At 56.7% G+C, this 12,908-nt stretch overlaps 1 protein-coding gene across 1 annotated transcript; it reads right to left on the reverse strand.

The window, feature by feature from the left end:
- Positions 1-680: 680 nt before the first annotated feature.
- Positions 681-11,103, reverse strand: TRIM72 (tripartite motif containing 72). Its single transcript, XM_082714366.1, has 7 exons — positions 10,830-11,103; positions 10,018-10,414; positions 6,921-7,016; positions 6,605-6,835; positions 6,106-6,128; positions 5,131-5,249; positions 681-4,118 (listed from the first exon to the last, which is right to left on the reverse strand). Exons 2-7 carry the CDS (start codon positions 10,405-10,407, stop codon positions 3,544-3,546), a joined length of 1,434 nt encoding a protein of 477 aa, XP_082570492.1. The 5' UTR covers positions 10,408-10,414; positions 10,830-11,103; the 3' UTR covers positions 681-3,543.
- Positions 11,104-12,908: the final 1,805 nt, after the last annotated feature.

Genomic DNA, 12,908 nt, shown 5'->3' on the forward strand with positions numbered 1-12,908 from the left:
AAAGGGGAACCCTCTTACACTGTTGGTGGGAATGCAAGTTGGTGGAGCCTCTTTGGAGAACAGTGTGGAGATTCCTCAAGAAATTAAAAATAGAACTTCCCTATGACCCTACAATTGCACTCCTGGGTACTTAGCCCAAAGATACAGATGTCGTGAAAAGAAGGGCCATCTGTACCCCAATGTTTATAGCAGCAATGGCCACGGTCGACAAACTGTGGAAAGAACCAAGATGCTCTTCAACGGACGAGTGGATAAGGAAGATGTGGTCCATATACACTATGGAGTATGATGCCTCCATCAGAAAGGATGAATACCCAACTTTTGTAGCAACATGGATGGGACTGGAAGAGATTATACTAAGTGAAATAAGTCAAGCAGAGAGAGTCAATTATCCTATGGTTTCACTTATTTGTGGAGCATGACAAATAGCATGGAGGACAAGGGGAGTTAGAGATGAGAAGGTAGTTGGGGTAAATTGGAAGGGGAGGTGAACCATGAGAGACTATGGATTCTGAAAAACAATCTGAGGGTTTTGAAGGGGTGGGGGGTGGGAGGTTGGGGTACCAGGTGGTGGGTATTAGAGAGGGCACGGATTGCATGGAGCACTGGGTGTGGTGAAAAAATAATGAATACTGTTATGCTGAAAATAAAAAATAAATTTTAAAAAAGGGTTTTGGGGGGTTTGTTTGTTTGTTTGTTTGTTTGTTTTTGCAGTGTAGCATGGCTCTGGTAGGTGCCGGTTTGTTCCTGTACACAAGGAAGTCAGGAGGTACAGGAAACCTCTCAGCATCCGGTTGTTCTGGGTTCTTAGAGTTTCCATGAAGGGGAAGAACTAAAGGAGAAGACTCTGGTCTTTGGAGGCATGGGTTATGGAATAACCCAGTTCTGTGCTCCCACTTCACCTTCCTACATCACCAGGAAGATTCTGGATTGTTCAGGTGGCCAACATCCAACAAGGAACACTCTGACTAGGCAAAGTTTGCCACAGATATATCCCACCCTGGAAGCCTTTGTCTCAGGGACCCCACCTCTCTCACTCAGTCAGCCATAGGCAAGATCACAGGGTCGTTTCCCTCAATGCACACAGCTCAAGCCAAGGTAACTTTATGTAGAAAGAACCTGTAGCAGCTCTGAAAAGAAATTTTCTTGACAGAACTCCAACAAAGGGGAGCAAAGACTGAGGGCAGCAGCTAAAGAGCCGTGAAATCCATCCCCGCACCTGTGCTGAGCATAGCTCCCACAGCCAGCTCCCAGCCATGACCCAGACACGGCAGGGACACGAAGGTAGGCCCATACTGGGACACGCAGGGCTTCCTGCACAGGCAGCTGGAAGAGAAGTCCCCACAACCATCAAGGACACTTTCATCCAAAATTCCCCTCCCCCTCTCCTTCACTCAGGGTCAGACTGACATCACAATCTGACCGCCCCGTTTGCTCCCACAGGGGCATATTCCCTCATTTAATGAGGAAACCCTTGACATTTAATGCTGTCTTGGCACCTGTTTCTCAGAGCACCTAATTCTTCAGGAAGGGGCTTTGGGTTCTTGGACGTTGCCAGTCTGTGACAGCGAGGACATCGGAATGCACCTTGTAAAGGTGAGCTGGGGTCTAGAGAGCATGGGAAATCGTGTGAAATAGTGTTTCAGGAAATTCCTGGGGGATGAGAGGGAAACCGAAAAAAGCATCCCTAACAGAGTAATGTGGTGTTGCGACACGGACCCCGAGAGGCCAGTAGGGCCAGAGTGTAGATGTGGCTGGAGAATAGCAGGGTGTCCCAAATGCTGAGCCAAAGATCTAGGGCTTTCTCTTGCAGGGAACACGGAGTTGTTGAAAGTTTTGAGCAAGCGGATCCCACCAGCACATTTGTGGGGTTTTTATTTTTAATTTTATTTATTTATTTGACAGAGAGAGAGATCACAAGTAGGCAGAGAGGCAGGCAGAGAAAGAGGAGGAAGCAGGTTCCCTGCTGAGCAGAGAGCCCGATGCGGGGCTCGATCCCAGGACCCTGAGATCATGACCTGAGCCAAAGGCAGAGGCTTTAACCCACTGAGCCACCCAGGCGCCCCCACATTTGTGTTTTGCTAAGATGAGATGGGTCAAGACTAAAAGCCAGGTGGACAATAAGAGGTTATTAGGCCTAGCAATAGGTCACTTGTCTCTTCACAAAGATTTAATGGAAGGAATCTGAATATAATCGTCTCTATTAATGCTACTGAATTTTACAACCAAATAACCCTTAGTGTCCAAGAACCATTCCTCTGGGAGCACAGCCAGGAGTCCCCCCAGCCAGACCTTGAGGCCTTTCTTACTCTACCCACACCTTCCTTTCACTCTATCCCCCAAGAAAATTCCCGTACTGGCACCTGTTTCCAGGGGTTCCCAGGCCCTTTCACACATCAGCAGCAGCACGCTGGCGCAGAGAGCAAACGGCCCCTACCGTCACCTCTCGGACAGGAGCGGCAGCAGCTCCGCTCCCACCGGCTTGAGTCCCCACAGGCCTTCCCCTAAGGAAGAGGAACTGTCACTCTGGGCCTCTGTCTAACTCCAGGGCCCAAGACACGGGCCGGGCCGTTGAACTAAAACCAAAGAAGGTGTGAACCAGTGAGTAAGCAGCGAGGGGCCAACCCAGGAGAAGCGGGGCTGGTGGGGGAGGCCTTCTCTTCCCCACAAGCAGCAGGGCCCAGGCTGGGATCCGCATCAGGCTCTTTCTCTGGGTTGGCAGCTTGGGGGATTACTTCAATGTCCAAGACACTCAGTAATCATATTCCAGAGGCGAAAGGAACTAGCTAGGGGCCAGTTTATTCACTCAGCATGGTATCTGGCAGTTTTTCAATGACTGTTGAATCTCCAGAGGAATATAGTGTGGGTTTTCTATTCCTGCGAGCTGAGAGCTACCGATAACCACCTCTGTGTAATGGAGAGCTCACGGAACAGACCAGGGTCCAAGTCCTGGGTTTTCCACTTGTAACCTGCAGCAACAGCACGGCCCCAGGAACTTGTAAGGAAAGCAAAATTTTGGTCTGCGCCCAGACCTAGTGAACCAGAAACACAACACTCGGCTTCAACAAGTCACTGTCACATGCTTTGAAAAAGTGACTTTGATGCACGCTTAAGTTGTGGAACCATGAAGGGAAAGATCTTTCTGTGTGGTGAATCTGGACCCCCCCATACACACACCCCAAGGCCGCCAGGAAGGAGGGAAAAGGGGCTCTTTGCTCTCCAGAGATCTTCAGTTCCCACCACCCCAACCCCCACCCCACCCCAGCCGGACCCCTGACCCTTTTCTCTCCTTCCCTCAACTTCAATTTCTTCCTGGAACCCTCGGGCTTCCTGGTTCTCAAACTGGGGTTTCCTCGCGGACCGGACTTTAGATCTCCCTTCCCCACACCCACCCCAACCCCTCCAACCCCGAACATCTCAGAACTCTGAAGAGTCCCCAGTCCCCAACCCCCTCCGCCTTCAGTCCCGACAGCCCCTGCCCTCCCTGCCTCCTTCCAGGCCTGCAGGACCCCCGCGACCCCCCCCCCCAGCCCAGCGGGCGGCTCAGGCCTCCTCGCCATCAGCCCCCACGAGCAGCAGCGGCTGAGCGTTTTTGCCCTTGTCGTGCCAGCACACGTCGAAGAAGGGGTACACGGGCCCGGGCAGGCGCTCGTGGAAGGCAAAGAGCAGCTCGAGGGCGTCGGCGTCGCTGGCATCGTAGAAGGAGAGGACTCCGTCGGCAAAGCTCAGGTAGATCCCGACTCGCGACGGCCGCCTCTCCGCAGGGCGCAGGGCGCGCGGCTCTTTGGCCTCGACGTGCGCCTCCAGGATCTTGCCGTCCCGCAGCCCGATCAGCCAGAGGCCCTGCGAGGGCACCGCGTGCAGCCGGCCGCGGCGGCTGGCCTGGGCCGCGATCACGCCGAGGGCCCAGCGCGGCTTGTCGCCCACCTCCACCTCCCAGTAGTGCTCGCCGTCGGACAGCAGCTGGCGCGCCACCACCGCCACGGCCTTGTCGAACTGGCACGGGTCCTCCCCGGCCGGCGGCGCCTTCTGATCCGAGCACTCCACGCGGCGGCCCGAGGGAGACAGCACCAGACTCGGGTGCGCGGTGCTCGGGTCAAAGGTCAGGTCCTTGGTCACTGCGGAGGGGAGGGAGGCGAGGTCGGGCCCCTGCCAGCTCCGCCCAATCAGTTAGGGGCCAGCGGGTCCGCCCTCGTCCCCCCGCATCTCTGAGAGGTGAGCCCCTCTCTGCTTCCTGCGCTGGGCCAAAGACTGGATGTCTCTGAGCTTCAGCTGGCTCTGCTGAAATCGAGGCCGTAACTGCCCCCTTCCAAGGTAGGGAGGACCCCGTGGCCACAGGGCATGTAAGTCTGTAGCTAAAGCCCAGGTCACAAAGCAGGAGACAGGAAGCCTGGTCCTAGGCCAGCCCCCACCTCGCCCGGCTGTAAAACTGCCGTCAAGTCTTTTTTTTTTTTTTTTTTTTGTCTTTTTTTTTTTAATTTTATTTTATCTTCTCAGTGCTCCACAATTCATTGTTTATGCCCCACACCCAGGCCCTCAAGTCTTGAGCCAGTCTCTGGGCCTTACTCTTGCCTTGCATAAAACAGAATCCCCGCCCCGCCCCGCCGAAGGGCAGTCAGGACTATACCAGCCCTGGGCACGTGTCCTGCAGTTCTGCAGCTAGTGCCACTTCACTGTGACCTAGCTCTCAGGGAGAGAAGGCAGAGCCCGTGGGGCCTCCAGCCACAGGCCACCAGAGTCACTCTCTGGCTTCGGCCCGTCCCCAGGGCACCGGCTCTGCACATCCTCAGCCTCGAGCTGGCGGCCATCCAGTGGCGGCAGGAACTGACCCAGGACCACACAGGGCTCAACCCCCAGGCCCCAGCCTCCCTTGCTTGCCAACGGCAGCAGCAGCTTCCCAGCAAGCAGAGTCTGCCCCACATCAGTCACCCACCCATGAACCCCATGCCTCAAAGGTCCTTCTCTGAGCTCAGGTTACAAGGTGCAGAGCAAACACAGAGGTAAAGGAGCAATGGGCACCTTCTTCGATGACCTCCCAGCTGGGACTGAGAGGTCTCTCTGGTGTAGTCAGGACGGCCCCTCAACCACACAGCAACAAACACAAACCCGGAGACAGCCCCTCCCCCGTACCTGGCATCAGCGCCCGGAACATCTTCCTCCACACCTGGAACTTGAAGTCATCGGAGATGACAGGCAACTGGATATCCAGCCGGGCCGGCGGTGGTGATTCTGCCAGGATCTTCTGTAGCCTGGGGGCGGGGACGTGGGGGCAGGTGTGTGTGTAGAAGGACTTCCTGGAGGAGGCATGGGGCAGGGGCAGGGCACAAGGTGTCACCCCAAAGAGAGGAGGACTGGGCTGTGGTGGGGGTCCAGGATCTCTGGTGTGTCACTCCTGGCTTAAAACTCTGTCAGAGTTTCCCTTTGGAAGGATGAGAAAGTTCTCGAGGGAGATGGTGGACGCCACTGAACTTAAAACTACATGCCAGAAAATGGCTGAGGCGGCAAACTTTACATGGTGTATATTCTACCACAATTGTTTACTTACTTACTTATCTCTACACCCAGTGTGGGGCTCAAAAGTCACGACCCCAAGATCAAGAGTCACAGATTCCACCAACTGAGCCAGCCAGGAGCCCCCACCAAAAAGAAGAAGAAGAAGAAGAACCTTCTGTTGGGATAAGGGCCAGGCTCCCGAGGCCTCCGGCTTGGCCCCGCCCCCCTCCCTCTTTCCAGCCTCGGCTCTTGCCCTGCGCATGTCTGCTGCGTCTCCCTGAGCTCTTCACCTCACCAAGGCGCATCACTCCCCCAGGGCCCCATGCAGAGGTGCCCTGCTCTGCGAAGCCTACCCCAGCCACCCGCTTCCCGCCACGGCAGCACCGAGCACCTACTACGCCTGTGTCCCCGCCCATGTCCATCCCCAGCACCTGTCTGGGAGGTCCCTGAGGAGAAGGACCAGGTCAGGGTCAGGGTCATTTCTGTGCTCAGCACAAAGGCAGGCCGATGGAGGGGGGCGGAATGGGGCGTACAGGTTTGCTGCGATTAGAGGGTGAGGCAGCAAGTGTGAAGACCAGGGCAACTTGGGAAAAGGGGCCAAGTTGATCTCACCTGCTGGTCACCAGACAGTATTTCTGGAAAGAGAGATAAAGAGATGGAGGTGAGGCAGGCAGGGGAGACACTGGGGACTTCTGAGGATGGACGGACCCCCAGGAATGCTAAGTGGGGGGTCAGGAAGAATCAGAAAGAGCCAAAAGGAACCCAGAATTTAAGGCCAACCCTAGCCCTTTACCTCTGTGTGAACTGAAAAACATACTCCCTTTCCTCAAGAGAACAAACAATTCCACCGGATAGATGATTGTCCAAATAAACACACAAACCTCTAACGTCTATGATAGGAATGGTGACCACTTAGATTCAGTGTCCTTGTGCAGTGTGCAACCTAAACAACCATAACAGCAGCCCCAGGGGCCCGTCCCTCTCCGAAGTGTGACCCGGCCTTGTCCCTGCCCCGCTCTGGACCTCAAAGTCCATGTCGGACAACAGGATGAGGTCTCGAGGCACCGAACCCGGGCTGAGAAGCAGAGAGCGAAGGTCACCCAGTGCTCACCATGAGGAACTCCGTCTGTGGCTTGTCAGCCACCTCCTCCAGGACTTTCTCCATCTGCCGCAGCTGCTCCAGGTAAGAGTTCAGGCTGCCCAGCTCTCGTCTCAAGGCGACCCCCGCCTCACTCCGCACACGCTCTGCCTCCCGATCCAAGGAGCCCTCCAGCGCCGCCAGGAACACCCGCATCTTGCCCAGCTGATCCCCGACCGCCCCCCGGAACTGACGCACCGTCTCCTGCGGGAGCAGACAGGCAAGAGCACTAGGCTGGGAGCTCCTGCCCGACCCTAGGACCCAGGCCCTGCCGTGCTGAGCCGCTCACCTCCACCTCCAGCAGCTGGTGCTCCAGCACGGCCGCGCTCTTCTCCTTGCGCATACACGCCTCCTGCAGCTGCAGCTTCTGCTGGGGCAGCTGCGTCTGAGGGGCAGAGCAGCCAATGACAGGGCTGCCCCCGGCCCCACCCGCCCCGCCCCAGGCCTGAACACTGGCTTGGCCTGAACACCGGCCCTCCCCCAGTCGGGTGGGCATCTCCCCACTCCGCAGACTCGTGGGCAGACGTCTGGGCCCTCAGCGGCACTGATCCCGATGGCAAGAACGCGCTGCCCTCCCACTGTTTCAGGAGGTCCTCCCTGGCCACCCATCCCTCATCCCTCGCCGGGCACGGTTAGCACCCTTAGCACACGTCTTTGTGAGGGCGACAAATGCAAACGCGGCTTGGTGTCCTCCAGCAGAGGGGTACAGCGCTGACCCAGAAGGCCTCTTGGGCTCAGTGTGGGGTGTATGAGGAAGAAATGCAACCTCCTCCTCTCCTGGGGCTTTACCCCATCCTTAAAAGCAGAACAACAGCAAAACACCCCAGTCAGCCTTCCTGCCTACCCAAGGGCTCTGGGGGCAGGGAATTGAATGAAAGTGTCTGCTGTGTTGGGGCAGCTGGCTCTTTCAGCCCGTAGAGCACGGGACCCTCCATCTCCTGGTGGTGAGCTCCGGTCCCACCTTGGGGGTAAATCTTACTTTAAAAAAATATATATGGGGTGCTGGATGGCTCGGTAGGTTAAGCCTCTGCCTCTGGCTCAAGTCATGATCCCAGGATCCTGGGATCGAGTCCTGTGTCCGGCTCTCTGCTCAGCGGGGAACCTGCTTCTCCCTCTCTCTCTCTGCCTGCCTCTCTGCCTAGTTGTTCTCTCTCTCTCTGTCAAATAAATAAAATCTTTAAAAATATGCATATAGATATAAATAGATAGATAGATATCTCTGCTGTGTCTACCAAACACATTTGTGGGGGTACCCTACCGTAGGCCTGCCAGTTCGTGAGTCTGGAAATGCAGGTGTAGGGAAACTAAGAGCTCCTGCCAAAGTCACTCTTTGTGGGAAAACTGCAAGGCCCCGGAATCAGACGGTCCCAGGCCCACCTCCATGGCTCCCAACCTCAGTTTCATCTTTCTAGAATGGAAGCAGTCTTCCTCCCCTCACCCATAGCTGTGACAGATCCGTGGCCTCCTCCCTACTCCCCCTAAGGGAAACAGAGAGACCCTCTAGGCTCTGCCTGCAGATGGGTCCCAGTTTTAGCAGGTGCCCCAGGATTAGCCCAGCCAGTCGCAGGACAGGGCGGACCTGGTGGCTCTCAGCATGGAGCCCTCAGAGGTTCAGTAGCAACAGGGCTAAGCCATGAGGAAGAAGCATGACGTCATCCTGGCTGCACAGGGAAAACTTGACCACTGATGACCTCAAGAAGTTCAAACGGAAGCTGGGGGCGGAATCGCTGTGCCAAGGCTTTCAGAAAGTCCTGCAGGGGCCACTCCGGCAGCTAGAGTCCCCACAAGCTGGTTGCCCTCTGCGGTGAGCACTACGGCTCCAGCTCTGTAGGGATCCGAGCCCAAGGCAGCCATGCTGTGCAACCTTGGCACTCAGGAAGATGCAGCTCAGCCCCCCGTTCCCGGCACATCCCATTCGACCACTCTTGAGTCCTGGTACATGGTCTCTGGACCCAAGCCCTCTTCGTGGTCAAGGACCGAGGCATCCAGCCCAGCCCCAGCCTTCCTGTCTCCCTCCTCCATCAGACCCTTCTTGGGCCCCTTCTTCCGAATTCCTGCCAGCCCTCCCCTGTGTCTTAGGGCTGGGGCGCATTCGGATCCTGGCAGAATGTATCCCACCTCTCTGCCCCCTCAGGACTCCTGGGTCACCTGGTGCTCTGTTCCATGTCAGGGACTCTATTCCCTCTTCACAGATCTCTCTCTTGGGCCCAGGCTAGGAGTCCTGGGGTTACCAGCAAAGGTGAGTCTCGGTTAGAAAGGCCCCTGGAAAGAGGAAGCTTCTGCACTGGTCTAAGAGCCACCAATCGGCACTGGGCAGGACTGGGCAAGGCAGAAGGGGGCCAGAATGTTGGGCTGCGTCCCTGGGAGAGTCTGGGGGCCTCGAATACCTGCCTAAGGACAGTGGTCTACCCTCTTTAGAAGTCTGGGGGCGAAGCAGAAGCGCAGTACGCTGATGTTTGTGGCTAAAGATAACCCGCAGAAGCCCCCCACTCATCATTCCTGAGAAGCCGATGACGGCTTCACTGCGGGGTTAAGGGCCGTTCCCTGCCTCCAGAACCCCTGCCCCTCTCCCGCACCCGTCGTTTCTTGTTCCCAGCCCCACCAACGCTTCATGGCAGACCTTCCTGGGCCTGTGTAGACACGTAGTCTCCCGTAGCTGCGTGCCTGTGACTTGCCACACGTCTGACACGAACGAGCCAGTGTGTGTGCGCGCGTCTCTATTCACTATTCTGCGGGGATCTTTTCTGGGCTCCCGTGGGAATCGCAAACCTTGGGCAGAGCACAGCTGTGGGCTGGCTCTGTTAGCCGGCGTTCAAGACTTCCCGCTCCATCCGGAAAAACAGGTGGATTGGGGTCTCGGAGCCAACCTGGGCCTGCGCCCAGAGGAGCGTCCCCAGGCCTGCCCTGCCCTCCCGGCCGGATGCGCTGAGCCCTGGGCCCGCACACGTTCAGCAGCAGGAGCAGAACGTGGGCTCAGCGAAGCCGCTCGGTGGCCCCCACCCGCCCCGCCCCCGGCCGCGCCCCTGCCGTTCCGGTTCCCCGCCGACACCCGCGGAAGCGCCGCGACTCGCCGGCCCAGACGCCGGTTCCCCTCCCGGCTCAGCCCGCTCCGCTGTGCGGCGGCCCCCGCTCAGCCCCGGAAACCTAGGCCGGGGGTTCCCTGAGCGCCCCTCCAGGGTCTCGTCCCCGCCAGGCCCCCCGCTTCGGCTCGTCCGCCCCGATTCCCCAGCGGCCTCGCCCAGCCCGCGTCCCGCACAGCCGCGGGGGCCCCTGGCCCCGGAGCGCGGAATCCAGGTCCCTGCGGGAACGTGCGGGGCCCCGCGCCGCCGACCGTCCGCTCCCGCCCGGGCTCCCCCGCCTCCGCGGGCCGCGCTCGACTCCCGCACCTTGAGGCGCGCGTGGGCCTCGGCGGCGGGCAGCAGGCGGTGGCCGCGGTGCGACCCGAGCGAGGCGCACACGCCGCACACGAGCGCTCGGTCCTGCTCGCAGTAGACGCTCAGCGGGTCGAGGTGCTCCTCGCAGTGGCCCTGCGGCACCTGCGCCAGCCCCTCCACCAGGCGCGCCAGCTGCAGGTTGGTGCGGAGCGCGTGCGGCCGCGTGAGCGCCTGGCAGCACGGGCAGGGCACCGAGCCGTCCGCCGCCGGCTCGCCCGCCACGCGGCTCAGGCAGGCGCGGCAGAAGCTGTGGCCGCACTCGGCCGTCACGGGCGCGTCGAACAGCTGCAGGCACAGCGGGCAGGACAGCTCCTGGTGCAGCAGGCCGGGCGCCGCCGACATGACGGTCCTGAGCAGAGGAGGGGTCGGTCAGGGAGGCTCCGCGGAGCGCCCCGCGCTGCGCCCAGCCCCAGCCCCAGACGGGAAGGGCCCCCAGCCTATAAAGACCGCATTTCTCGTGCAGAAAAGGACTCTGGTTCTGGCCAACGCGGCGGGGGGGGGGGCACTCGGTTTCGATCCCAAAAGCAGTCTCAGCTGCACTTCTCAGCCCCAGCCCCCAAAACAGCCACGAACAGGGACCTTGTCTCAAGCCCTAAACAGTTCCTAAACAGGATCCAGGTTGCAGTCCTTCCCTTGTCTTAGCCCCAGCCTCAGCCCCTGCCCCAGATTCCCCAGAGCCACCACCCCTCCCCTTCTACCTCTCCAGGACCCCCAGGCCTCCCCTCCCCCCATATATCCAGGCCCACAGGACCCGCAGGACTCACAGGTCTGGTTGGAGATCTTGGGCAAAAAGAGACTCCCGGGAGGCCCACTCAAGGTCAGGCCCAAACTTAGCCGGGTCAGAGCTGTGTCTGAAAACAGGCAAAGGGCAAACAGCAAGCACAGAGCACAGACCGGGGCTCACCGGTGCAGCTAGCAGTGGACCCCACCGCTGAAGGCACGGAGTGAATCGCAGACAGACCCTCCCAGACTGTCTTGGCCCCAGGACTATATTTAGTCGTCCTGCCCACCCCTTTCCATCACTTCTGGAAAGCGTTCTAAAAGTGAGGACTGAGTGGTCAGCGGACAAGCATCACATGTCAAGGCCACCTGTCCTGGCCCATCCACTGGCCCCTCCCTGGCTCAGCCTGGAGCCAGAAATTACAACAGCAGGGAGTCACAGAAAAGAGAGAAACTAGGTTGGGAGGAGTGTCTCCCTTCTCCCCCCACCCCCCCATCCGCACCCCCCCTTGCCTGTGGCCCATCCCCAGTTTGTCACCCACTTACTCACTCCCCAAGTTTCTGGCTCTCCAAGATCACACTGACCCTCTTAGCTCCACCAGCAGGAGAACAGGACCTGCTCACTCCAGCCTTGGCCTTTGGGCTTGCGGGCCCCTCGGCCTGGAACACTCTCAGACATGGTTGCCACCCTCCTGTCCCTCAGATCTTTACCCATGTCCCCTCTTCAGTGAGGCTTTTCCCAGCTCCCTGATTCTAAATCTCACATCTCCTTTCCCCTGCCCTTTTTCCCTATAACATTTATTACCATCAGACAAGCAATATTTTACTTGGGTTTTTTTTGACTGATTCCTCCTACCAGAACATAAATTTTATACACTGCTTGTCTCCAATTTAGAATAAAGCATGTGCACACTACAGGAGCTCAGGAAGTACTCAGTGAATGAATAAACACACAAGGTCACTGAGTCCTCTTTTGGCCTCTCAGCCACACTTTCGGCTTTTCCTGTTTGTCTGTTTCTCCCTCCCTCAACCACATTCTGCCTGTCTTAATCTGAGTTTCTGCTTATCTTTCAGAAACATGACGACTTTGGACTCTCTTTTTACCTCTCTCTTGGGTTTTTAATGTCCATTCTTATTAATTTTATCCCAAATGAGCACATGAGGTGCTCTGGATCAGAGGCATACTAAATCTCTCCCAGGAAATAGTAAATGTCTGGCTCCCTGTGCCCTAGGATGATGGATAAGAGCCAAGTTAACTGGCCCATGACAGCAGCCAGGTACCGTGCAAAGCATCTACAAGGAAGAATTCCTTTCCCTGATTATTGAGGAGAAGAAATCAATTGCCCCTATCCCCTGCTTAAAGATCTTTTTCTTGTTTTTAAGATTTTATTTATTTATTTGACAGACAAGGATCACAAGTAGGCAGAGAGGCAGGCAGAGAGAGAGAGGGAAGCAGGCTCCCCACAGAGCACAGAGCCCGATGTGGGGCTCCATCCCAGGACCCTGAGATCATGACCTGAGCCGAAGGCAGAGGCCTAACCCACTGAGCCACCCCGGTGCCCCCTTAAAGATCTTCTTCCTCCAACTCTTTGGCAAGTAAATACATCTCCCCAGGAGCCAGATAACTCCCTACACGTCTCAGCTCAAGTCTTTGGTTTTACTGTTTTTATTCCGTTTTTGTTTTTTCTTTTAATTCCACAAAGATATTTTATTTAACCCAATGTATCCAAAATAGTATCATTTGACATGTAACTAATATTAAAATTACTAATGTGGGGCACCCGTCTGGCTCAGTTGGTAGACCACACAACCCTTGATCTCGGGGTCATGAATTTAAGCTCCATGTCAGGCATAGAGCTTACTAGAAAAAAATACTAACAAAATATTTCACAGTCTTTCTTTCATACTTAGTCTTTGATATCAGGTGTGTATATTACATTGGAGGCACATCTCATTTCCGACTGGCCTCATTTCAGGTGCTCAAGAGCCATGTGTTGATAGCAGCTATCAATGGAAGAGCACAGCTCTATAATCTTCATGATCTTATAGTAGATTAATTTTAAGATTATCTTATTAAGCCTTGCTGATTTTTTTAAAGACCTTATTTATTCATTTGACAGACA

The sequence above is a fragment of the Mustela nivalis genome (assembly GCF_964662115.1).
Source record: "Mustela nivalis genome assembly, chromosome: 19".
Classification (NCBI taxonomy): Eukaryota; Metazoa; Chordata; class Mammalia; order Carnivora; family Mustelidae; genus Mustela; species Mustela nivalis.